The 27,596-nt window shown below is 48.7% G+C and overlaps 1 protein-coding gene across 1 annotated transcript in view; it reads left to right on the top strand.

The window, feature by feature from the left end:
- Window positions 1–27,596, top strand: part of LOC147098679 (cadherin-23-like) — a gene marked incomplete at its 5' end in the record, with an annotated part of 367,151 nt that overhangs the window by 317,778 nt on the left and 21,777 nt on the right. Inside the window, one exon of the mRNA XM_085969993.1 lies at window positions 23,548–23,612. Within this exon, the coding sequence (XP_085826119.1) occupies window positions 23,548–23,612 (65 nt within the window). The remainder of the gene's footprint in view (window positions 1–23,547; window positions 23,613–27,596) is intronic.

Below are 27,596 nucleotides of genomic sequence, written 5' to 3'. Positions count from 1 at the left end.
TTGAGCCTGGGTGTACTCGAAAACACATGCCTGTTGGGCCCACTGCTTAACTGTTGGATGCCCTGCAAACCCGTAAAACGGATTCCCTTTCTCCTTCACGCTCTCGACTACAATCTGTGTAAGGCATTGCCAGTGAGCCTGGCCTTTCTGTGTTTCATCATCTCTCTCTCGTTCTTCAAACGTGCTCATTAAGCAGCCTATTTCTGCTCTACTTTGTAACCATTTCTCAGGCTCTTGGTCTCCTGCTCGCTATTTGTGTTTAACGGTGACGATATATCGGGGGGGGGGGTGGGGGCGGGGAGCTGGCGTGGATTAAAACCAAATGTCCCAATTCTCCGAGGGCTGCCGTCCCTGATTGTGGGGATGAGGCTTATACCTGGATCACCGACCTATTTAAGGTTTTTTTTCCCCAGCTGAAAAGTAGGAGGTGTTTTTGTTACAGCTGGGGATAAATATTACCTTTCATTTAACGCACTGAGTTTGATAATAGTGAATTACAGGAAACTCTTTGGTATCCGGCACCGACGGGACCGTCATGGTGCCGGTTGATTAAAAATTCCGGATGACGGAGAGGGTTATCTACCGAGGCTATTTTTTAACAAAGAAAAGTAAAAAAAAAAACAAGAAATGTGCAGTATACAGTAATTGGGTACTCACCTACAGAATCCCATAATGCAAGATGGGGGAGATAATTCACGTTAAAGATGGAGAGACTCACAGAAAAATGGCGGATTAGAAGAGACTGCCGGCAGCGCGGGAGAGTCTGACTCCTGTAATTGAGGTGTTCGGACTTCCGACAGCACCAAGAAGCCGAGTAGTGGCAGTTTGGAGAACTACCCGCACTGACTAACTCGGCCACCGCGGGAGACTCGGACTCGACAACATTGCCGGTTATTGAGGTGTTTTCGGCGTGGGAATTTTGCCGGTTAATAGAGAATTCCAGATATTTAGGTGCCGTTTAAACGAGAGTTTCCTGTCGATCCCTAAAGTAATTGTTCAAAGGCATTTTGGGCGTATTTTCAAATTGGTGAAGTTGAAGTGCAAACACTGAGCTACAACCTGCCCCCTCAGGTGGACGTAAAAGATCCCGCGGCACTATTGCGAAGGAGAGCAGGACATGGCCAATATTTAGCCCTCAATCAAGATCACTAGAACCAGATTATCTGTTTTTTTTTATATTAAAGGGGTTAACGCTCGCTGATGCAAAGCGCAAGCATTCGTGAGTTAACCGCAGCGACTGGAAAACATGCCCCTTTTAAGACGTCGGCTGCACATCTTTCCGCACAACTCGCCATTTTCTTTGGTTTTGGTTTCCTGCTTCCAGTTCTGATTGATTACGGAGTGGCGCAGCTAGTCGATCTGCTCAATTGGAGATCTATGCTAGCAATTTTCAGTTAGCGTCTGAGCTATTGCATTGAACCGTTGGCGTGGACTTGCACCCCCGCTCACTATTGAACTGTATAAAAACAGCTGAGCACCTAATCAGTGAATACCTTTGGGAAGCCAGTGTCGTCACAGGTCACAGGTTGCCATAATAGCGGTCTACATTGCTGTTGAGTGGAGCAAGGAGCTGTGACCTATCCATTTATATCACCAGCTGTGCTTTAATGAGTTTACCCGGTTTAATAAATGGTGAGGCACAAGCTGAAGGCTTGGAATAACGATAGACTGTTGAGTTGTTATGATCAGAATTCATCATTTATCAGTGCTAGCTATTCTTGATCTGTCGCTCTGCACCACATCGGCCTAACTAGAGGGACTTCTTTCATGCTGCAAATTGGTCTTTTCTAAATCAAAATATTCTAATGGAAATACAGTCAGACTAAGAACCTAAGAATTAGGAGCAAGAGTCGGCCATTCGGCCCCTCGAGCCTGCTCCACCATTCAATAAGATCATGGCTGATCTTCAACCTCAACTCCACCGTCCCGTCCGATCTCCATATCTCTCGCTTCCCCTCGAGTCCAAAAATCTATCGGTCTCTGCCTTGCATATAGTCACCAACAGAGCCTCCACAGCCCTCGTGGGGGAATCTAGAACTAGGGGGCATAGTTTCAGATTAAGGGGTCGCCCGATTTGGGTCGCCCATTTAAATCGGAGATGAGGAGGAATTTCTTCTGTGAGGGTCGTGAATCTTTGGAATTCTCTACCCCAGAGAGCTGTGGAGGCCGGGTCATTGAATATATTCAAGGTGCAGATAGACAGATTTTTGAACGATAAGGGAGTCGAGGGTTATGGGGAGCGGGCGAGGGAATGGAGTTAAGGCGAAGACCAGATCAGTCACGATCTTATTAAATGGCGGAGCAGGCTTGAGGGGCCGAATGGCCGACTCCTGCTCCTATTTCTTATGTTCTCTGGGGTAGAGAATTCGAAAGACTGCAACAGTTCAGAGCTTTCCCTGGGAAATGCCCTCATCAATTTAAAATTAATTACAATGAATAAAATAGATCTGGGAGAGGGCGCACGGGAATTCGATGTGAAACAGATCAGAGAATAACCAAGTGAAAACTCATCTCCAAATACTATTGCACTGTAAGTAATAATAAGCCACAGCAGTCAAGTTGCTAATTGGTTGACTTGAAAATAGGACATTTCCCCTGGTTCTGGATGGGCTCTTCTCAATGGTTTAAAATGTATCTCAAAATGTTATTACCATCAGTGTTCAATGATCCGGTAATATAAGTAGAATACTGACTAACAAAATGTCAAATATGCTTTTTATCCCACACTCCAGGGGAGTTCTGCCCAGTGTCCTGGGGCCAATATTTATCCCTCAATCAACATCACTTAAAAAACAGATTATCTGGTCATTATCACATTGCTGTTTGTGGGAGCTTGCTGTGCGCAAATTGGCTGCCACATTTCCCACATTACAACAGTGACTACACTTCAAAAAGTACTTCATTGGCTGTAAAGCACTTCGAGACGTCCGGTGATCGTGAAAGAAAGAAAGAAAGACTTGCATTTCTGTAGCGCCTTTCGCAACCACCGGATGCCTGAAAGCACTTTACAGCCAATGAAGTACTTCTGAAGTGTAGTCACTGTTTAATGTGGGAAACGTGGCAGCCAATTTGCGCACAGCAAGCTCCCACAAACAGCAATGTGATAATGACCAAATGGTCTGTTTTTGTGATGTTGATTGAGGGATAAATATTAGCCCCAGGACACCAGGGATAACTCCCCTGCTCTTCTTCGAAATAGTGGCGGTGGGATCTTTTACGTCCACCTGAGAGAGCAGACGGAGCCTCGGTTTACCGTCTCATCCGAAAGACAGCACCTCTGACAGTGCAGCACGCCCTCAGTACTGCCCCTCCGACAGTGCAGCACTTCCTCAGTACTGCCCCTCCGACAGTGCAGCGCTCCCTCAGTACTGCCCCTCCGACAGTGCAGCGCTCCCTCAGTACTGCCCCTCCGACAGTGCAGCGCTCCCTCAGTACTGCCCCTCCGACAGTGCAGCGCTCCCTCAGTACTGCCCCTCCGACAGTGCAGCGCTCCCTCAGTACTGCCCCTCCGACAGTGCGGCGCTCCCTCAGTACTACCCCTCCGACAGTGCAGCGCTCCCTCAGTACTGCCCCTCCGACAGTGCAGCGCTCCCTCAGTACTGCCCCTCCGACAGTGCAGCGCTCCCTCAGTACTGCCCCTCCGACAGTGCAGCGCTCCCTCAGTACTGCCCCTCCGACAGTGCAGCGCTCCCTCAGTACTGCCCCTCCGACAGTGCAGCGCTCCCTCAGTACTGCCCCTCCGACAGTGCAGCGCTCCCTCAGTACTGCCCCTCCGACAGTGCAGCACTCCCTCAGTACTGCCCCTCCGACAGTGCAGCGCTCCCTCAGTACTGCCCCTCCGACAGTGCAGCGCTCCCTCAGTACTGCCCCTCCGACAGTGCAGCGCTCCCTCAGTACTGCCCCTCCGACAGTGCAGCGCTCCCTCAGTACTGCCCCTCCGACAGTGCAGCGCTCCCTCAGTACTGCCCCTCCGACAGTGCAGCGCTCCCTCAGTACTGCCCCTCCGACAGTGCAGCGCTCCCTCAGTACTGCCCCTCCGACAGTGCGGCACTCCCTCAGTACTGCCCCTCCGACAGTGCAGCACTTCCTCAGTACTGCCCCTCCGACAGTGCAGCACTTCCTCAGTACTGCCCCTCCGACAGTGCAGCGCTCCCTCAGTACAGCCCCTCCGACAGTGCAGCGCTCCCTCAGTACTGCACTGGAGTGTTAGCCTAGCATTTTGTGCTCAAGTCCCTGGAGTGGGGCTTGAACCCACAACCTTCCGACTCAGAGGCGAGAGTCTGAGCCACTGTGCTATATAAATGCAAGTCGTCGCCGTCATCTTCTTTGAAGACGATCGATGTAACTCATTCAGTGTTGCCAATAGATCCTATCAGAGTCAAATCAATGACAATACCATTTCTCCACTTTTAAACCCGCATAAACCCGTTTTTTGCAATTGTAGGTAGTTAGGGTAAAACCAAATGGGAAAATGTTCCCCAGCTGTGTCTGGGTTGGCTTTCTATGAAATTACTTTGCTCTGTGGCAAATTTAATGTGTAGATAGCCAACAAGTGGCTGGTTGCATTGTCATTACCTTTTGTCCAGCTCACGGTTAGAGAGCTCTCTTCAATCTAATGGGGTAAGTTACCTTGTATCCTTCCTGAGGTAATGGGGGAGATGGAAAATGTCATATCCTCTTTCATTAAGTGTCAAGAACAGTACAACTAAGAGAGTGTGAACGGCACTGAGAAAAGATTTGTTTCCCGCATCATCGATCCATTGTTTGCTGTGATATGTACCTGTTGGATAATGTTTGTTCAGGACAACCTTCATGGGATTGCATTTACAACAAACAAAAGACCAGCTAATGCTTTACAGTCTTCTCTTCACTTAGCCTTTGAGTAGTACAGAATACAAGCTCCATGAGCAACCATCTCATGTCAATCACCATTGGAGACTGTTAGCGTTGAACTGCATTGGTTCCCAGTCTGGTAACGCCTCGATTTTTAAATTCTCATCCTCCTTTTCAAATCCCTCTGTGGCCTCGCCCCTCCCTATCTCTGTAAGCCTCCTACAACCCTCCAAGATCTCTGCGCTCCTCCTATTCTGGCCTCTTGCGTATCCCCCAATTTTAATCGCTCTGCCATTGGCGGCCGTGCCTTCCGCTGCCTGGGCCCTGAGCTCTGGAATTCCCTCCCTAAACCTCTCCGCCTCTCCTCCTTTAAGAAGTTCATTAAAACCTACCTCTTTGACCAAGCATTTGGTCACCTGTCCCAATATCACCACACGTGGCTTGGTGTCAAATGTTGTTTTATAACCCCCCTCATGAAGCACCTTGGAACATTTTACTATACTAAAGGCGCTATATAAATGCAGGTGGTTGTTACCAAGAATTTACTAAATTTACTAGTTTGCAAGAATTTTGAATTGTTATTTTTGATCTGTTTTAGATAAGTCATTCTATTTATATATCAAGCCGGTTTTGTTATTATATTGTACAATATCTTTTTGCTTACGTATGTAAGCAATTTACGGTTAATTCAGGGTTAATTGTTAAAGCTGGCAACACTAATCCACATACAGCAGAAGTTAAGGTTCATGAGAGACTCCATCTAGTTATGGGAACAGTAGCCTTGCTGGGGCTTTGGGAGAATAGTTGGGGAGAACAGAAGAACAGAAGAAATAGGAGCAGGAGTCGGCCATTCGGCCCCTCGAGCCTGCTCCGCCATTCAATGAGATCATGGCTGATCTTCTACCTCATCTCCACTTTCCTGCACTATCCCCATATCCCTTGATTCCCTTAATATTCAAAAATCTTTCGATCTCTGTCTTGAATATACTCAACGACTGAGCCTCCACAGCCCTCTGGGGTAGAGAATTCCAAAGATTCACCACCCTCTGAGTGAAGAAATTTCTCCTCATCTCAGTCCTAAATGGCCGACCCCTTATTCTGAGACTGTGACCCCTGGTTCTAGACTCTCCAGCCAGGGGAAACATTTTCTCAGCATTAACCCTGTCAAGCCCCTTAAGAATTTTGTATGTTTCAATGAGATCACCTCTCATTCTTCTAAACTCTAGAGAATATAGGCCTAGTCTACTCAATCTCTCCTCATAGGACAATCCCCCCCATCTCAAGAATCAGTCTGGTGAACCTTCGTTGCACTCCCTCTATGGCAAGTATATCCTTCCTTAGGTAAGGAGACCAAAACTGAGGGAAAGCCTAAACCCTTAACAGGCACCTCTTTCCACTCAAAGAAGAACAGAGAGTTCTCCGGGTGTCTTGGCCAACTTTCACCCTTCAACAAACATCGCGAAAAACAGTTTAACGGGGCATTCACCTCATTGCTGTTTGAGAGGTTTTTAAAGTGGTAAAATGGATATTGCATTTAATCTAAAACAATCGCTGCACTTCAGGACAATTATTTGCACGCAAAGTACGTTGAATTGGTTTTGAGGCAGAAAATAATGACCCACTTTCCAAGCCTACGTTGAAAATATAACAATCGCTGGTCTGTGGAGTACAATTTATCTGAAGACCAAGAAGTGAAGCTAACCTTTAGTCTAATTCACTCGGACAATCCGACCACTGGTGTCTACCTTCCTCGCCCTTTTCTGTAAATCTTCAGCTTGAAGTGGTACAGGCAGTAATAGAATTCAGTTGTGTATGATGGCTGCAGGTCATCACAGCTTCTGACAAGTTTCTGACATTTAATAATTGGATTCTTTTATGACTCTTTTAAAAAGAGCTTCTGGCAAAAGCAATTTGCTTTTCATCAATTTTATTCATAGTTTAAATAAAAGCAGAAGCTCTTTATCTAAAAGCATTCTGTCAGCTTTTATTATATTGGTTATGCCACTGTGGCCTTACATGAGCGTGTGATAATGAATAGTTTTCTTTGTTTTCAGTGATCCAGAAGTGGTACTGCCATGTTTGGGTTAAAAGGGAAGAGGCCGCCTTGTGCAAGAGGCTGTTCCTTGCACAGGACGTAATCTTATCTGAGTCTCGTCCAAGGTGACAGGCTCACAGCCGAGTCTTCAATTGATGATGATAGTGGCTGGAGGTAATTGCGCACAAGTTGGAAGAGATGGTGCAGTTGGAGCATTCCTGATGCAAAATTGTGCAGAGGTAATGGAGTGGCAAAGGATACACAAAGCAGTGCGTTATCCTTTATTTCTGGGAATGCATTTCCTTCAGATTTAGCATTAGTTTTCTTCAGAGCTGATCTCTGGATGGATCTAAAGGGTTCGATTTTGTCAGTGGGGAGCTTTTGGAGGCGGGACTCCCACTTTTTGGGTTGTAGTCCCGCTTCCATAAACTTGTGGCCAACCCACGCTATTTTCCCTTGATTGACCTTGTTAAGCCCGCCCAGCGGGTTCAGCAGGCCAATTAAGGGACACCTGGTTACTGGTGACGTCAGCGATTGACATTTCATCTGTCAAGAGTTTTTGACAGATGAAAAATCAGCGTTTGACAGCTCTGTGAAGCTGTCAAACACTGACAATCTGTCTTCTAACTTGAGTCCTTCTACTCAGACTCAGTTAGAGATCTCTCCAGACCAGAAAGCAGAGGCTGCAGCTATTGACAGTTCAGTGGCCATTCTGCTTTCTGTGCCGGTGAGCTGAGGGACTCCCGAGACCTGAAGGGAGGAAGCCTGCAGGAAGAAGTAAAGGTAAGTAAAACTTATTAAAACACTTTACACACTTCCTCTGCACACATGCACCCATTACTCACCTGCACACCGGACATCTCGGCCCCTCCGACCCCCGCAGACTGACAGCCCGCCTCGCTGACACTGGCGAGGTTCTGAGCCGTTGAGAAGCCCACACTTCAGGGCTCAAAATAGGGATTAGCCAAAAAACTGCCTGTTAACTACCTGTTAACAGGCAGTTAATTGGCATTAATCCCCTTCCTGCCTCGAGGAGGCGGGACCCAGCGCGGGTCGGCTACCCGCCTCCTAGCAAGATGGCACGGAGGCGGGTTGGGCACCCGCCCCCAAATTCTGCCATTTTCCCGGCAGTCCCGCCTCCCCAGGGCTGGCAAAATCCAGTCCCATGTGTCCGCGCATTCGAGCAAAAGACACATCGTAAGTTGCAACCATTACAGACCAAGACACAATGGGGTAGACGTTGGTCTCGGGCGGTATTACATCATCAGCTGTTAGACGCCCCCCCTGATATTCAGTTTCATCGGCTTCAATGGAGCTGACTATCTGACTGGGTGTATAACAGTCGGCCGAAGCGATACCGTTTTGCGGTACCACCCAAAATAAATCTCTACCCCGTTGTGAGTTGTGACCATGAACCAAGCAAGGTTACGTCTTTGGCACTGAGTGGAGAGAAATGTGGAACTCAATGCCGGTGCGTTTTTTTTTCTGTAGATGTGAATGATCCCTTGAATTTTTCACATGTTGATGACTGGAGAGTTAAAGGATAATGCACATGTGATTGATCACCCATTAGGAGTGAAAATGTTGTTTGCCTTCTCCAGCAAGAATAACGCTTCTTCAATGGTAATGGAGTTGTAAGGGATACACAAGCAGTGCATTATCCTTTAATTCTGGGACGGCACTTTTTTCAGATTTAGCATTAGTTTGCTTCAGGGCTGATCTCTGGATAGATCTAAAGTGTCCCCACATTCGAGCAAAAGACGCATCGTAAGTTCCTCCTTATCGAAAGGGTTAATTAATAACCTTGCAGTAAAGGGGCCTTTGGGGAAGAGTGACCATAATATGATAGAATTTTATATTGAGTTTGAAAGTGATTTTGTTAAATCCGAAACTAGGGTCTTAAATCTAAACAAAGCAAACTACGTAGGTACGAGGGGCGAGTTGGCTAAGGTAGATTGGGAAACTACATTAAAAGGAATTAAGGTGGACAAGCAATGGCTAGTATTTAAAGAATCAATACATAATTTATAACAAATATACATTCCCTAAAGGCACAAAAACCCCACAGGAAAAGTGGTCCAACCGTGGCTAACAAGAGAAGTTAAACAAGTATTAGATCAAAGGAAGAGGCTTATAATGCTGCCAAAAAAATAGTAAACCTGAGGATTGGGAGGATTTTAGAATTCAGCAAAAGAGGAACAAGGAATTGATAAGGAAAGAGAAAAAAGAATATGAGAGTAAATTAGTAAGAGACATAAAAACAGATGATAAACATTTCTATAGGTATGTAAATAGGAAGAGATTAGTGAAAGTAAACGTGGGCCCATTAGAGGCAGAGACAGGAGAAATTATAAAGGGCAATAAGGAAATGGCAGAGACATTAAACAAATACTTTGGGCTGAATTTTCTCAATGGAGATGTGCTGGAGGCGGGACTTCTGGTTTCCGGGTTTCAGTTCCGCCCCCAGCGACGTCTGACCAACCGACGCTATTTTCCCTTGATTGGCCTTGTTAAGCCCGCCCTGCGGGCTTACCGGCCAATTAAGTGAAAGCCAGTGACAGATGACGTCAGCGTATGATGCTTCATTGGTTGAACATTTTTTGAGAGATGATTTGTCAGCGTTTGACAGCTTTGAGAAGCTGTCAAACACTGACAATCTCTCTTCTAAGGTGAGCCCTTGCACACAGGCTCACCAAGACCCCTCTCCTCAGCAGAAAGCAGATGGCTGCTGTATCTGAGAATGCAGCAGCCATTCTGTCATCTCTGCCGTTGAGCTGAGGCACCTCCAAATCCCCAAGGGTTGAAGCCTGCAGAAAGAAGCAAAGGTAAGGTCACTTTTTCCAACACTTTACACTCACCTCTCATACTTACCTGTCCACACTTGCACCCATCACTCACCTCTACAGCTGACATTTTGACCCCCCGCAGACCCACTGCTCGCCTCACTGACCCTGACGGGGTTTCCCGACGTCGGGAAGCCTGCATCAGCAGGCGTAAAATGGTAAAAAGCCTCTTTAATTGGCTCTAATCCCCTTCCCGCCTCAAGGAGACGGGTCTCTGCGCGAGTCGGGGACCCGCCTCCCGGGAAGGTGGCTCGGAGGCGGGTTTGGGACCCGCTCCCAATTTTTCCCATTTTCCCAGCAGTCCTGCCTCCTCAGGGCTGGTAAAATCCAGCCCTCTGTATCTGTCTTCACGGTAAAAGACACAAAATGAGGAACTTAAAGAAATCAGTATAAGTAAAGATATAGTACTGGAGAAATTAATGGGACTAAGTGGCGACAAATCCCCTGGACTGGACGACCTGCATCCTAGGGTTTTAAAAGAGGTAGCTGCAGAGACAGTGGATGCACTGGTTTTTTTGAAGATGTAACTAGTAGGGTGGATAAGGGGGAACCAGTGGGTGTAGTGTATTTGAATTTTCAAAAAACATTTGTTAAGGTGCCACATAAGAGGTTACTACACAAAATGAGGACTCATGGGATTGGGGGGTAATATATTAGCATGGATTGAGATTTGGTTAATGGACAGAAAACAGAGAGTAGGAATAAACGGGACTTTTTCAGGTTGGCTTTAACTAGCGGGGTACCGCAAGGATCAGTGCTTGGGCCTCAGCTATTTACAATCTATATTAATGACTTAGATGAAGGGATTGAGTGTAACATATCCAAATTTGCTGCTGATACAAAGTTAAGGGGAAAGTAATCTGTGAGGAGGACACAAAGAGGTTGGTGAGAGATATAGACAGGTTGACTGAGTGGGCAAGAACACGGCAAATGGAATACAATGTGGGGAAGTGTGAAGTTATCCACTTGGTAGGAAAAACAAAAAAGCAGAATATTTTTTGGAAGATGAGAGACTGGGAAATGTTTGCATTCAGAGGGACCTGGACTTGTCCACAAATCACAGAAAGTTAACATGCAGGTACAGCAAGCAATTAGGCAAGCAAATGGTATGTTAACTTTTGTTACAAAGGGATTAGAGTATAAGAGTAAAGGGCCTAGAAATTCAGTATAGCCACTTTTGGGGCGGTAAAGTCGGGCGGTCGCTAAAGTTAGCGCCCGCCGGAAACTGCAGGTCACTTCGCCGAAATTCAGTAGATTTGGCCAAGAGTTTGGGCGAGCGCTGAAACTGGCGTTGCACTCCTATCTTTAGGCGCTAAGCCGGCGGTGCGGACTGATAACGCCGAGGCCGGGCGCAGCGCAGGTGCGGTCATGTTTTGATTGACAGCAGACACCCTGACGCCGGCCAGCTCTTAAAGGGGGAAGGGTCGACTTGGTCTGCAGCCACGCCCTGGATAGTGGAGCCCTGCAGCTAGGCCTGAACACTGCTGGTGGACCCAAATAGCGCCTGAAGCCATGGAGAAGGCCCGTGAACGAGCGCAGCGCTTCTCCCAGCATGCTTTGAGGGTGCTGGTTAGGGGGTTGGAAAGGTACAAAGAGATCTTGTGCCCGGACAGTGGCAAGAAGGCTCCCAGGAGGCAGTACAGGAGAGCCTGGAGGAAAATCGCCCACAGGGTGTCAGTCAACAGCGATGTCCCCAGGACTGGTGACCAATGCCGCAAGAAGCACAACGACCTCACTCGGATGGTCAGGGCGAGTACCCTTTCCAGTGTCCTCCTCATCCTTGCATGTGCACCTCACATTATGGGCAAAGGGACCTCAAAGGCCTAATGGCCAGCCCTCCTCCCGCAGCTATGGCACTGGCATGATCCTCAATAGCACTTTCTGCACTTAACACACTGGCCAAGCTATTCGACCATGGGAGGCAGTGCACACAACAACAGGCCACCACACTGGTCAAGCTATTCCACCATGGGAGGCAGTGCACACAACAACAGGCCACCACACTGGCCAAGCTATTCCACCATGGGAGGCAGTGCACACAACAACAGGCCACCACACTGGCCAAGCTATTCCACCATGGGAGGCAGTGCACACAACAACAGGCCACCACACTGGCCAAGCTATTCCACCATGGGAGGCAGTGCACACAACAACAGGCCACCACAATGTACTTAGAGGCCGTCCTTTCTCTTGCAGGCCAAGATGGCCCGGAATTTGAAGAGCCAGAATGTCACCGGGGGAGGCCGTGCCCAGTTCCAGGAGCTCAGTGAGCTGGAGGAGAGCGTGGCTCGACTCATGCGTGGCCGGGTGACTGGCCCTGTTGCCATTGGAGATGCCGACCCTGTGCTGCGACCCAATGGTAAGGACATGATCGTTTGGACCTCTCTCGTTCCCCTAGCGCATCAGATCTACATCCTTTGCCACTGTCCGACCAATGCGCTGAATGCCACCATTCATGCCTCCCTCGCTGACGCCCTGTCCTCACTCTAAAGCTACTCTTGTGCCTTCCTGCTTTCAGCTGGTGAGGAGGAGGTCCTTGAAGCTGAGAGTGCCAGTCCCTCGGAAGAGGAGGACGACGAGGACCAACAGGAAGGCGGCACATCGGGCGAAGCCTCATCCGCGCCAGGGGATGGCAATGGAGGGGAGACGTCTTGTCTGGAGGAGAGCCAGGGGGAAGTGCTGCAGGGGGGTGTAGCTCCTGTGCCCAGTGGCGTCCAGGCACGTGGGAAGGGTCGGGCAGAACGGCGGCCTTCTCCCCAGAGGGAGAGTCCGGCCTCCAGTCCGGAGACGGTCCTCGCCCAGGAGGTGCGCCTCCTAGATGAAATGTCCGCGGATTCTGAGCGCCGCCACAAGGAGTTCATGGGGGTTGTGGGACAGTTGCCTCAGGCCATTGAGTCCCTGGCTCATAGTGTGGCCGCTTTCGGGGACTCACAGGCCAGGGGTGTCGAACAACTCGCGGCAGCACAGGCCAGGGGTGTCGAACAACTCGCGGCAGCACAGGACAGGGGTGTCGACCAACTCGCGGCAGCACAGGACAGGGGTGTCGACCAACTCGCGGCAGCGCAGGACGCGAGTCGCGAGTTCATGAGTGGTGCCGTGCAGACACTCACTGATCTGATGCGGGCACAGACCAGGGCAGTTCGGGCACTCACTTCTGCCACACTCGCTGTGTCGCGGAAGCATCGCCAGGGCACCCGCCGCCCTGCTGCAGCACAGCGGTCTGGCCTCCACCAGATTGCTGCGCTTGCTGCACTGCCCGCCCGTCCGAGTGCCAGTGTCTCTGGCGACCAGCGAGCGCCTGGCATCAGCCAGCTTGCCCCCATTGCTGCAGCCGCCACTGCAACTCCCCCAGCCAAGGTGCGACGAGCTGCTGCAGAGACTGATGCTGCCCAGCCACAGCTGCAGCAGTCAGCAGCCGGCCCCTCCAGGGCCGGTCCTCGTCTAGGCCGACCCCCAAGGGCATCTGCCGTCACGCATTCTGCCCCTCAGGAGCCTTCCCCCAGCCTTGCAACACCCACAGGGCCCAGGTTGAGGCGGAGCAACAGGTCGGGCAGGGGCTGCACAAGGACTCGCCCTCTCGGCGCACCCAGTAGAGTGTGGTGGCAACGTTTTTTTTTATATGGGGGTGTTTGTGTTGTGGGGGGGGCTTATTTTGGTAAGGCCGAGGATGAAGGCCAATTGGATGGGCAAGTTTTGTTATTCCTCCCCAGGTTGTGGGAGTGAGATATTTTTGTGACTGTTTTTTGGGGGTCTTGTCTGTTTTTTTGTTTCATGTGGGAAGGGCCCTGAGTTTGTTAAATAAAGCTTTTTATTTATTCAGCTTGTCCAGGTGTCATGTTTCCAGTGGTTGTTGCGTTAAGCGGCTGAGGGCTTGCGGAGCGGCTGCATTCAGGTGCGTTCATTGCCACAAGCCATTCCCTGACAGGGGGCCTAGAAGTGTCGTTCAATAAGCCGCCGGCAGACGGCCCTTGGACCTTGTGGCTCCCTCCTGGTCTGGTACTCCTCCTCCTCCTCCTCCTCCTCCTCCTCATGGTCCTCCTGCTCGTCCTCCTGAGGTGGTGGTCCAACGTGAGGTGGCAGTGCCTGAGTCCTGCGGATAGCCAGGTTGTGCAGCATGCAGCAAACGACGATGAACTGGGAGACTCTATCCGGCGAATACTGTAGAGATCCGCCGGAGCGATCCAGGCAGCGGAACCGTTGCTTGAGGACGCCAATCGTTTGCTCTATGATGTTCCTTGTGGCTTGATGGCTTTCGTTGTATGCCTCCTCCGCAGGGGTCCTGGGCGCACGGAGCGGGGTCATAAGCCATGTACACAAAGGGTAGCCCTTGTCCCCAATAAGCCATCCCCTTGGTGGAGGCTGTGCCTCGAACATGTCAGCCACAGTAGTCTGGCGCAGGATAAATGCATCGTGGCTGCTTCCTGGAAAGCGGGCATTGACAGCTAGGATGCGCTGCCTGTGGTCACACACCAGCTGTACATTGAGGGAATGGTAGCCCTTCCGGTTGCGGTAATTCTTGGCATTGTCGATAGGTGCCCGCATAGCCACATGCGTGCAGTCAATGGCGCCCTGCACCATGGGGAAGTCCGCGATCCTGCCAAATCCGACTGCACACTGCTCCTGCCTCTCTAGGGTCATGGGGAAGGAGATGAATTGGTGTCTCCTGGGGAAGGAGATGAATTGGTGTCTCCTCGCGAAAAGGGCATCGGTGACCTGCCGGATGCAGCGATGCGCGGCGAACTGGGAGATGTTCGCTATGTCCCCAGCAGCGGCTTGGAAGGAGCCGCTTGCATAAAAGTTCAGAGCCACCGTGACCTTCACTTCCACCGAGAGAGACGTCCTGCACATCAGCTGTGGACGCAGATCTCTGTGAAGCAGCTGGCAGATCTCTGCAACCACCTCCCTTCTGAAGCGCAGCCTATTAACACAATGCGCGGCAGTCATGGTGAGATAGGACACCTGCTGCCGGTATTCCCTGAGTGGGTAAGGCCTACGTTGCCGACGCCTGATGGCCCCTCTGCCTCTCGGCATGGCTGGCCCTCTCACACAGCGCCTGCAAGCCCTTCGCACATAATGCTGGAACTGAGGGTTGGAACCCCATGCAGCCCCCATAATAAACTTGCAAACAGTGAAATCACAATGATTCAAATTTCCAAGCTCTGGCCAGAAGCCAAAAATACCTCTCCTATGTTGTCCCAAATCAGTAAGCTCTGTTCCTTGGTCTCTGTCCAGAAATCCAAAGCACTGAAGTCATTGCAGCAAAACGGCTGGGCTTTATAGGTCAGTGTAAGTGCCCTTTAATTAGCGCTCCCCGAGGCCCACAGGGCCTCTGTTGCGTTCCACTTCACAGTTCTTAACAGCGCCACGCCCACATTGGCCAGGCGCCACTGAATTTCCGGTTTGGGGCGCACAAACAGCGTTGCACGACGAACTGACGTCATAAGCTGCGCGCGCAGCTGAGCGGGCGCAAACACTTTGCGCCGGCGCTAAATGTCAACTGAAGTTGGGCGTAGGCGCAGATCGTTCTGCGCCCGGGCGCTAAGTGCCTAGCGCTGCAAATCTACCCCTCTTATGGCGTTAGCGGCTGGCGAACGCAACTGAATTTCTAGGCCTAGAAGTCTTACTGCAATTATACAGGGCATTGGTGAGACCACACCTGGAGTACTGTGTACAGTTCTGGTCTCCTTACCTAAGGAAAGACGTACTTACCTTAGAGGGAGTGCAACAAACGTTTACTAGACTGGTTCCTGGGATGAGGGGATTGCCCTATGAGGAGAGATTGAGTAGACTAGGACTATATTCCTTAGAGTTTAGAAGAATGAGATCTAATTGAAATATATAAAATTCTTAAGGGGCTTGACAGGGTTAATGCTGAGAAAATGTTTCCCCTGGGTGGGAAATCTAGAACACGGGTCACAGTCTCAGAATAAGGGGTCAGCCATTTAGGACTGAGATGAGAAATTTCTTCACTCAAAGGGTTGTGAATCTTTGGAATTCTCTACCCCAGAGAGCTGTGGATGCTCCGTCATTGAGTATATTCAAGACGGAGATCGATCGATTTTTGGGAACGAAGGGAATTAAGGGATATGGGGATAGTGCGGGAAGGTGGAGTTGAGGTAGAAGATCAGCCATGATCTTATTGAATGGCGGAGCAGGCTCGAGGGGCCGAATGGCCGACTCCTGCTCCTATTTCTTAGGTTCTTATCATCAGTTGCGATGTAAAATTAAAAATGTATTTTTGTTATCTTTGAATGACATTAGATCACGTAAATTACATCAGAAATCATCTACTAAGCTGAGATTTATATTTTTGTCTTGTACGGTAGGTTTTCCAATTGGGCTGGACTGACCCACGCAAGGTCATCACGTTTCTGTCCATCAAGGCCCATGAGCACAGGAACGCAAGACTTCTGTGTTCTACTTTTTCTCCTGTATTTATTGACGTCTCCGTATGTTATTTCAGTTGCTGTGTCCTAATAAACATCTTTTACAGTGATAACACTGTTTTCATTCAGTAGCTGGCATCGTCTTCTAGAAGTGCAGACAGGGTGTGTATCAGTATTTGCAGGGAATCCCCAGGAGTGAATCAGTGTTTGCAGGGAATCCCCAGGAGTGTATCAGTGTTTGCAGGGAATCCCCAGGTGTGTATCAGTGTTTGCAGGGAATCCCCAGGAGTGAATCAGTGTTTGCAGGGAATCCCCAAGAGTGTATCAGTGTTTGCAGGGAATCCCCAGGAGTGTATCAGTGTTTACAGGGAATCCCCAGGAGTGTATCGGTGTTTACAGGGAATCCCCAGGAGTGTATCAGTGTTTGCAGGGAATCCCCAGGAGTGTATCAGTGTTTACAGGGAATCCCCAGGAGTGTATCAGTGTTTACAGGGAATCCCCAGGAGTGTATCAGTGTTTGCAGGGAATCCCCAGGAGTGTATCGGTGTTTGCAGGGAATCCCCAGGAGTGTATCAGTGTTTGCAGGGAATCCCCAGGAGTGTATCGGTGTTTGCAGGGAATCCCCAGGAGTGTATCGGTGTTTGCAGGGAATCCCCAGGAGTGAATCAGTGTTTGCAGGGAATCCCCAGGTGTGTATCAGTGTTTGCAGGGAATCCCCAGGAGTGTATCAGTGTTTACAGGGAATCCCCAGGAGTGTATCAGTGTTTACAGGGAATCCCCAGGAGTGTATCAGTGTTTGCAGGGAATCCCCAGGAGTGTATCGGTGTTTGCAGGGAATCCCCAGGAGTGTATCGGTGTTTGCAGGGAATCCCCAGGAGTGTATCGGTGTTTGCAGGGAATCCCCAGGAGTGTATCGGTGTTTGCAGGGAATCCCCAGGAGTGTATCAGTGTTTGCAGGGAATCCCCAGGAGTGTATCGGTGTTTGCAGGGAATCCCCAGGAGTGTATCGGTGTTTGCAGGGAATCCCCAGGAGTGAATCAGTGTTTGCAGGGAATCCCCAGGTGTGTATCAGTGTTTACAGGGAATCCCCAGGAGTGTATCAGTGTTTACAGGGAATCCCCAGGAGTGTATCAGTGTTTGCAGGGAATCCCCAGGAGTGTATCGGTGTTTGCAGGGAATCCCCAGGAGTGTATCAGTGTTTGCAGGGAATCCCCAGGAGTGTATCGGTGTTTGCAGGGAATCCCCAGGAGTGTATCGGTGTTTGCAGGGAATCCCCAGGAGTGAATCAGTGTTTGCAGGGAATCCCCAGGTGTGTATCAGTGTTTGCAGGGAATCCCCAGGAGTGAATCAGTGTTTGCAGGGAATCCCCAAGAGTGTATCAGTGTTTGCAGGGAATCCCCAGGAGTGTATCAGTGTTTGCAGGGAATCCCCAGGAGTGAATCAGTGTTTGCAGGGAATCCCCAGGTGTGTATCAGTGTTTGCAGGGAATCCCCAGGTGTGTATCAGTGTTTGCAGGGAATCCCCAGGAGTGAATCAGTGTTTGCAGGGAATCCCCAAGAGTGTATCAGTGTTTGCAGGGAATCCCCAGGAGTGTATCGGTGTTTGCAGGGAATCCCCAGGAGTGTATCAGTGTTTACAGGGAATCCCCAGGTGTGTATCAGTGTTTGCAGGGAATCCCCAGGAGTGAATCAGTGTTTGCAGGGAATCCCCAAGAGTGTATCAGTGTTTGCAGGGAATCCCCAGGAGTGTATCGGTGTTTGCAGGGAATCCCCAGGAGTGTATCAGTGTTTACAGGGAATCCCCAGGAGTGTATCAGTGTTTGCAGGGAATCCCCAGGAGTGTATCGGTGTTTGCAGGGAATCCCCAGGAGTGTATCGGTGTTTGCAGGGAATCCCCAGGAGTGAATCAGTGTTTGCAGGGAATCCCCAGGTGTGTATCAGTGTTTGCAGGGAATCCCCAGGAGTGAATCAGTGTTTGCAGGGAATCCCCAAGAGTGTATCAGTGTTTGCAGGGAATCCCCAGGAGTGTATCAGTGTTTGCAGGGAATCCCCAGGAGTGAATCAGTGTTTGCAGGGAATCCCCAGGTGTGTATCAGTGTTTGCAGGGAATCCCCAGGAGTGAATCAGTGTTTGCAGGGAATCCCCAAGAGTGTATCAGTGTTTGCAGGGAATCCCCAGGAGTGTATCGGTGTTTGCAGGGAATCCCCAGGAGTGTATCAGTGTTTACAGGGAATCCCCAGGAGTGTATCAGTGTTTGCAGGGAATCCCCAGGAGTGTATCGGTGTTTGCAGGGAATCCCCAGGAGTGTATCAGTGTTTACAGGGAATCCCCAGGAGTGTATCAGTGTTTGCAGGGAATCCCCAGGAGTGTATCAGTGTTTGCAGGGAATCCCCAGGAGTGTATCGGTGTTTGCAGGGAATCCCCAGGAGTGAATCGGTGTTTGCAGGGAATCCCCAGGAGTGTATCAGTGTTTGCAGGGAATCCCCAGGAGTGTATCAGTGTTTGCAGGGAATCCCCAGGAGTGTATCAGTGTTTGCAGGGAATCCCCAGGAGTGTATCGGTGTTTGCAGGGAATCCCCAGGAGTGTATCAGTGTTTACAGGGAAACCCCAGGAGTGTATCAGTAATTACAGGGAATCCCCAGGAGTGCATCAGTAATTACAGGGAATCCCCAGGACTGTATCAGTAAAAAATAAGAACAATTTACTCTATTGGGTCCAAGTTTCCCTCTCGTTTTGTGCGCACTCAAGAATTGTGATGTTTGTCTCTTGTCTCAAGTGGCAGTCCTCGCCCTCTGAGTGGGTTCAGGATTTGACCGCATAATCTCGGTTGGTGCTTTAGCGAGGTACTGAGGGAGTGCTGCACTGCCGGAGGTGCCGTCATTTGGATGAAATGTTAAACCGAGGCCCCGTCTGCTCTCTCAGGTGGATGTATAAAACCCGTGGCACTATTTCGAAAAAGAGCAGGGGAGTTATCCCCGGTGTCCTGACCAATATTTATGCCTCAATCAACATCACGAGAGTAGATTATCTGGTCAGTTGTGGCAAATGGCTGCCACATTTTCCTACATTGAGGACACTTTAAAAAAAAAAGTACTTCATTGGCTGTGAGGTGCTGGGACTGCCTGAGTTCGTTAAAGGCGCTAAACAAGGGCAAGTTCTTTCTATGCCCATTCCTCATGCATTGCAAGTTACTGAAGAGGAGAGAGCTGACTGAGAACAATGATCCATTTGGATAGTCATTCTCCTGCCAGTTGGTGCTTGGGGGAAAAGAGTTGACGCTGACCTGTTTATCCTGCAGCCTATGGACCTTGATGGACAGAAACGTGAGGGAATTAAAGTGAGTTACTAAATAATTGAAAATCCTCCTTTTCACATGCTTCCTCGAGGCTAATCATTAGTAAAATATAGGTTCAGTCCTCTTGTTTTCAAACTTTCTCAAATCTGTGGTGGCTGACAAAATATTTCTGTCATTCAGTTAATTTCTCACGAAAGTTCCTCAGGTCTTGCCTCTGCGAACTAGAAATAACCACATCTAAGGAAACCCTGCTATACTGGAACTAATGACAGCAGACAGCTACTGATGCAGTGGTCTGTATTAGCGCAGTAACGAACTGCATGTAGAATCATAGAATGGTTACAGCACGGAAGAAGGCCATTCTGCCCGTTGTGCCGACTCTCAGCTGGTCCCACTCCCCCTGCCCTTTCCCCGTAGCCCTGCAAATGTTTTTCCTTCAGATACTTATCCAACTCCCTTTTGAAAGATAAGATTGAATCTGCCTCCATCACCCTTTCAGGCAGTGCATTCCAGATCTTAACCACTCAGAATTTTATACGTTTCAATGAGATCCCCTCTCATTCTTCTAAACTCTAGTGAATACAGGCCTAGTCGACCCAATCTCTCCTCATACGACAGTCCTGCCATCCCAGGAATCAGTCTGGTGAACCTTCGCTGCACTCCCTCTATGGCAAGTATATCCTTTCTTAGGTAAGGAGACCAAAACTGCACACAGTACTCCAGGTGTGGTCTCTCCAAGGCCCTGTATAACTGCAGTAAGACATCCTTGCTCCTGTACTCAAATCCTTTTGCAATGAAGGCCAACATACCATTTGCCTTCCTAACTGCTTGCTGCACCTGCATGTTTGCTTTCAGTGACTGGTGTACCAGGACACCCAGGTCCCTTTGTACATCAACATTTCCCAATCTATCACCATTTAAATAATACTCTGCCTTTCTGTTTTTCCTACCGAAAAACAGAACGTTGGTGTAGAAAACCCACTGAGATATCCGTGTCTGTGTCCCGGACTCCACACAACACTGAATTCCCACGGAGGATGAGTGTACTATAACTTTGATTGTTTTTGTTTAACGTGGCTGTTTAGGAATTGTAGGTTGGACTATAATATATGGAAAAGCCATAACTCGCCGGTATGTGTGGAAATTTCATACCAAAGGATTTAAGTGGCCCCGATTTTTAGCCACAACAGCTTTGGCATTGCATGGGTCACATTACATATCGACTCATAGCCAAGCTGGAGAGATGGAAGAATTTCATGTAATTTGGGAGCGCAGAAATTGCAAGATCAGCCTTGGGTTAGAATCCAACCTATTCTGAGGAGATGAAAGGTTTATCTCTCTGCTGGCTTTAAGAGTCTTAAGTGAAATGAATTTGACCAGTGATCTCTGTTCTGGAGAAATAATGTCAACGTCTCAAATCTGGCCATAATTCAGCAATAATTGGAATTAAATTGATGGCCTCAATCCGAAAGGCCTGCTGGAGGAAATGGAGGTGTCACACTAGTTTAATATTAAACTGAGATTTGGGGTTAAGATACATTCTCAGAATAGCATAGTTGGAGGTGCTTTTCGCATCTAATGCATGGTGCTTTTATGGGATGTTTTACTGTGACAGTGAGTGCGAAAAGGGGGCATGATAATAAAATTGTCCCGCCGTGACCCTGTAAATGGACCTGGGAATTCAGCTCCCTGGGGGGCAATGGTCAGTGGATGGTATTCCGAGTTCAGCAATGTAAAAGCTGGATCGGTGCCACTTGTCAAAGAGTGTGACAGCTCGATGGAGAGTTTGAGTGGTGAGCCAGAGAGAGGTGCACAGCTAGTGGTGTAGAGGGGAACTGAGGATTCATAGCCGGAGTTGATGATTGTAGACTGGAAAAGGAGAGAGTATAAACGACGTGAGGGGGAAGGAGAGAGTATAAACGACGTGAGGGGAAGGAGAGAGTATAAACGACGTGAGGGGAAGGAGAGCGATGCATGGGATTGGTCATGATCATGTGAGCACATTATGCTTGTCCAGCTTGCTTAAGCATCTGACAGTGCAATTAAATTCGATTTTCCTTCCCAGTTGTTCCCAAAGTTGGTTACCAACACTGCACAAATCAAATCATTCTCTTGTCTTTCGTTCTCTTTGCAAAAAGCTCAGAGACAAACGTTCCTTCATTATTGGAGGTAAACTGTGTCAGAAATCTGGACTTACAAGAGGCAGAATCCCAGATATCCATCATGGGCATGAGCATTGAGAGCCGCTCCTTGTGTTTGACTGGAATAGCTTTGAAGAGCAGTCTCTCCTCGTTTGCTGCAAGATTCTATTCGCAGGCTATTCGACCCTGGGAAAGCATCGCAGCCAAAGCTCCGTACTGCCCTCACTTGACATCTGCACACAAGATCTAAAGGCATTACGTAATGATCAGGGACCTTGAAACGTGGCTGATTTCCCCCTCCCTAGCTTGGGCATATGAGAACACTTACACCACACCTACCAGCTAAGTCAATACAATCTGAGGATTGATCCTGAAACCGTCTGAACCTCAGTGCTGTATTGGGCACTGGACTCATACTGTTAATGTAGAGGTGTATGATCAGAGGTGGGAACAGCAATACTTGTCCCTAAGGTAATCTGTTAAATACAGGTGTAGGTGGAAAGAGGCCTTTTGTTTTCAGTTTTCAGTTTCTAGTCATATATCAGAGATATTCACACATTAGATATGTCCTTCAGTGGAGTTGCCCGAATCCGGGATGGCATTCACAATGAAGTAAATATGTGTGTATGAGCATTCTGCGATAGTTGCTCCATCCCTCACGGCACTTAGCTCCTGGATCAGACTCTTGAACCATTGCTCAGATCATTACAGGAAACTCTTTTTTATCCGGCACCGACGGGACCGGCGTGGTGCCAGTTGATCAAAAAGTCCGGATTACAGAGAGGTTTACTTACCAAGGTACGAGAGCCCCGTACACGGCCACAGGTGCAGGAGCCCCGGTTACACGGCCACAGGTGCAGGAACCCCGGTTACACGGCCACAGATCCAGGAGTCACTGTTACACGGCCACATATGAAGGAACCCCGGTTACACGGCCACTAATATATAGTAAAACTTACCTGAACCTACTCCTGAATTTTGCCGGTTAAGAGAGATTTCCGGATATTTAGGTGCCGGTTAAAATAGAGTTTCCTGTATTTTTTTTTATTCGTTTATGGGATGTGGGCGTCGCTGGCAAGGCCAGCATTTATTGCCCATCCCTAATTGCCCTTGAGAAGGTGGCGGTGAGCCGCCTTCTTGAACCGCTGCAGTCCGTGTGGTGCAAGTGCTCCCACAGCACTGTTAGGGAGAGTGTTCCAGGATTTTGACCCAGCGACGATGACGGATCGGCCGATATACTTCTAAGTCAGGATGGTGTGTGACTTGGAGGTGGTGGCGTTCCCATGCGCCTGCTGCCCTTGTCCTTCTAGGTGGGAGAGGTTGCGGGTTTGGGAGGGGCTGCCGAAGAAGCCTTGGTGAGTTGCTGCAGTGCTTAATGTGAGAACTTAGTCTGGAGTAGATGGAGTCCATGGCATCCAGAGTCGATGTATAATTATTCTAGCCTGGACTTGCCTCCTCCCTCAGTTGTTGATCCCCTGCTCTGAGGAATGCCCAGTTTCTTCCATGAAAAAATCAAGCTGTGTTATTAACACCTTCAATCCTCTTTCCCAACAGAAGGTATCGCTTGACCCCCAATCAATTCCCTTTTCGGGGAATCTGTTCCATCATCCTGTGAGGTGGCGGGGGAGAAACACACAGATTTTTTTCTGACTTTGCATGATGCTCGTGAAATTTATCCTCATGTCTCTGGTCCTTTCCCCTCGTCGTCCAAGCTAACTAGTTTGTTTGCTTCACAATGATCTCTGCAGTTCGTTCCCTGTTCCGTGTCTCCCTGGGTGTCCTCTACCCCAGTAAAAATAAGTTTAGCCACTTGATGCTTGACTGCCCAAAATGGGAACATTGAACAATGGAGTAAAATATGTGCGTCTCTGAGCTTTATTCGTACATTATAGCACAAAATGAGTTATGTGAACTAAAATTGCAAGGACGTGCATGTCTATAATCCAGTGCTGCCGATCGTACTTCTGTGTTCTACCAATATTAATTTTGTATTTCATTGTTCTTTTCTCTGCAGGCAACAGATAATGACATTGGAAGCTACGGAAATGTCAATTATTTTTTCAGTGATGAATCTGACAGGTAGGCACTGGTAATGGGGGTTTCAGAATCTGCACTTGTGTGCCGTGCCAGTCAGTTTTACAAACCGTACAATTGATAATGGCTCGCAATCAATTATGGACTATTTGCCAAGTGATGTGAGAAGCTACCTCCCTCGAATCTCTTCCCTTTTATGGCATTAACACGTTTGCTAAAGTAAGGAAGAGTATGGATTTATCCTGCATCTGGTATCTTTTACAGTCTCTCAGCCTGGCCTTACCCCCAGTATCTGTAATACCCAACTTGCAACTTAACCGATGTTGTCATTGTCATTCCGCCACCTCCCGAGTGCGCTCCTGAATATTCACGCAGCTTTTCCCCTCCACGTGTTATCATCTTCTGGGATTGAGCTAGGTGGCCAGCCTACTCAGTGGTGGCACTCTTGCCTCAGAGTCAGAAGATCGTGATTCCAAATCCCGCTCCGCCGTAACCTAGGCTGACATTTCAGTCCAGTCCTGAGGGAGCACTGCATTGTTGGAGGTTCTTGCCTTTTGGAGGCGGCATTGCACCAGTGAACTGCCCCTTTTGCTGGATGTAAAAGACCCCATGCTACTCTCTCTGAAGAGAAGCAGGGAATTCTCCCACAGCCCTGGCCAACAATCATCCCTCACACAACACTGCCAAAATAGATGATCTGTCGCTGAGGTCTTGCTCCGCGCAAAGTGGCTGTCAGGTTTGCCTACGAGAACAGTGACTACACTTCAGAAGTAATTCACTCTCTGTGAAATGTCCTGAGGGTGTGAATGGCTCGATATAAATGCATGTCTTTCCACTAATGAATGAAGAGCATTGATTAAAACAATCTCTTGAGGGTGATTTTCTCTGAATCAGTCTCCTGTCCTGGTTTCACTTTACATCGGCTTGCTCGGGCTTCTGTACTTGGTATTTTTTTGTGGGGGCTCTACTACTTAACCCAGACCCAAATCTGAAATGACTTTACAGCTGGCAATATAAGAATGCCCTACCTGCTAAAATGTAGCAAGTGTCCATTTGATTCCACTTTGAGATAAGTGAACAATTTTACTTGAGAAAAGGAACAGCCTGTGAACATTTCTCGCTCCGTTGTCCTTGGCGATACAAGGTGGCGGGGGTGGGGGGGCGGGTAATGACATTGGGTGAGAGAGTAAAACGGGCGATATCGGTTCTGCCGTCCGTTACACATCTCTCCCGAGTTTCACTTCCATTGAAGCCGGCCACGAGAGATGTAGAACAGGCGGCTGAATCGATATCGCCCGTTTGACACGACCGCCTAAAGTCCAAATTACCCCCAAAGAGTTTTTAAATCGTTCCGATTTCTCCCTCGCTGCGACTGCTCAATCTGCCTGAAATGCTTCGCTCTAAAAATCTGTTCCTTTGCAATCTTTCTGTTGCTTCATTTGTTACAAGCAAGGCCATAGATTTGCCTTTTCCTAGAAAAACAGACGGGACTGTGCAAAACCGGTAGAAATACCACCAAGTTAAAAAGGGGACTTGATTTGCTCAGTTTCCATAAGCCAGTGACCGTAGCGAAAGTATATCGGAAACACGTCTGTTAATTCAGTGAACTCGCTTTTCACATGGTAACTGTACATTTGTAACAAAATGTGAAGAATTACATAGAGTCATACAGCACAGAAAGAGGCCCTTCGGCCCATCGTGTCCGCGCCGGCCATCGAGCCCTGTCTATTCTAATCCCATTGTCCAGCACTTGGTCTGTAGCCTTGTATGCTATGGCGTTTCAAGTGCTCATCTAAATGTTTCTTGAATGTTGTGAGAGTTCCTGCCTCTACCACCCTTTCAGGCAGTGAGTTCCAGATTCCAACCACCCTCTGGGTGAAAAGGTTTTCCTCAAATCCCCTCTAAACCTCCTGCCCCTTACCTTGAAACTATGCCCCCTGGTTATTGACCCCTCGACTAAGGGGAAAAGTTCCTTTCTATCTACCCTTTCTATGCCCCTCAATCAGGTCCCCCCTCAGCCTTCTCTGCTCTAAGGAAAACAACCCCAGCCTGTCCAGTCTCTCTTCATAGCTGAAGCGCTCCAGCCCAGGTAACATCCTGGTGAATCTCCTCTGCCCCCTCTCCAATGCAATCACATCCTTCCTATAGTGTGGCGACCAGAACTGCACACAGTATTCCAGCTGTGGCCTAACTAACGTTTTGTACTGCTCCATCATAACCTCCCTGCTCTTATATTCTATGCCTCGGCTAATGAAGGCAAGTATCCCATATGCCTTTTTAACCACCTTATCTACCTGTCCTGCTGCCTTCAGGGATCTATGTACATGCACACCAAGGTCCCTCTGATCCTCTGTCCTTCCTAGGGTCCTACCATTCATTGTGTATTCCCTTGCCTTGTTAGGTTAGCTATAAATCTAACACTTGGGCATTACCAATACAAGCCTCAAACTTGTCTTTCATTCACCACCTGATTTTGCACCTGAAGATATACGCACAGTGTCAATGAAAATAGAAAGAAAGACTTGTATTTATATAGCACCTTTCATAATCTCAGGACGTCCCAAAGAGCTTTACAGTTCATTCCAAGTGTGGTGAAAAGCAGCAGCCAACTTATGCACAGCAAGGTCCCACAAACAGCAAGATGGTATTGGCCAGATAATCTGTTTTAGCGATGTTGCTTGAGTGATGACTATTGGCGAGGACACAGGGGAGAACTTCCTAGTTCCTCTTCGAAATAGTGCCGTGGGATCTTTCACGTTCACCTGAGCAGGCCTTGGTTTATCATCTCATCCGAAAGACGGCACCTCCGACAGTGCAGCACGACCTCAGTACTGCACTGGGAATGTCAGCCTGGATTTTTGTGCTCAAGTCTCTGGAGTGGGACCAGAACCCACAACCTTCTGACTTGGAGGCGATACTGCTACCGCTGAGCCACGGCCGACACCCTATATAATGACGAATATATTTTTATTCAGTGACCTTTGTAATAGCCAATAAATGGGGTACACCATTAAATGGTTACTCAACTGTGGCGTGATTTTCAGAGTAGAGGGGAAATATTTTCAAGGCTTAACCTCACTGAGCCATCACGAGAACAACAGGTGAGCATTTGATACTTGCAGATTAGGAAGGTTCCAAATTTAATCCTCCGTCACAGAATCATAGAAATTTATAGCACGGAAAGAGGCCATTCGGCCCATCGTGTCCGCGCCAGTCGACAAAGAGCTCTCCAGCCTAATCCCACTTTCAAGCTCTTGGTCCGTAGCCCTGTAGGTTACGGCACTTCAAGCGCATATCCAAGCACTTTTTAAATGTGATGAGGGTTTCTGCCTCTACCACCCTTTCAGACAGTGAGTTCCAGACCCCCACCACCCTCTGGGTGAAAACATTTCCCCTCAAATCCCCTCTAAACCTTCTACCAATTACTTTAAATCTATGCCCCCTGATTATTAACCTCTCTGCCAAGGGAAATAGTTCGTTCCTATCCACTCATAGGCCCCTCATAATTTTATACACCTCAATTAGGTCTCCCCTCAGCCTCCTCTGTTCCAAAGAAAACAACTCCAGCCTAGCCAATCTTTCCTCATAGCTAAAAATTCTCCAGTCCCCTCAACATCCTCGTAAATCTCCTCTGTACCCTCTCTAGCGTCAGTGTTGAATCAGCTAATCTCAACTGGTGTGGCTGTACAAGAACTATAATTGGCTGCGGCACCCTGGGTTAGAGATGCCACGGTTACCTGGTGCTACCCAGATGTGCAAACAAGTTTCCCCCCCAACTGTTTATATATCGATGTGGTGTGGGGGCTATGACTCATGCTCAAATACAGGAAACTCTTTTTTATCCGGGACCGGCGTGGTGCCGGTTGATCAAAAAGTCCGGATTACAGAGAGGTATATTTACTAAGGTATGAGAGCCCCGTACACAGCCACAGATCCAGGCGTCCCTGTTGCATGGCAACAGGTGCAGGAACCCTGGTTACACGGCCACAGATCCAGGTGTCCCTGTTGCATGGCAACAGGTGCAGGAAC

Source organism: Somniosus microcephalus, chromosome 29 (assembly GCF_052327205.1).
Source record: "Somniosus microcephalus isolate GS21.2 chromosome 29, FLI_Smic_1.0, whole genome shotgun sequence".
Classification (NCBI taxonomy): Eukaryota; Metazoa; Chordata; class Chondrichthyes; order Squaliformes; family Somniosidae; genus Somniosus; species Somniosus microcephalus.
Note: the sequence above shows the minus strand (reverse complement) of the source record. Positions and strands in the feature narration are given on the sequence as shown.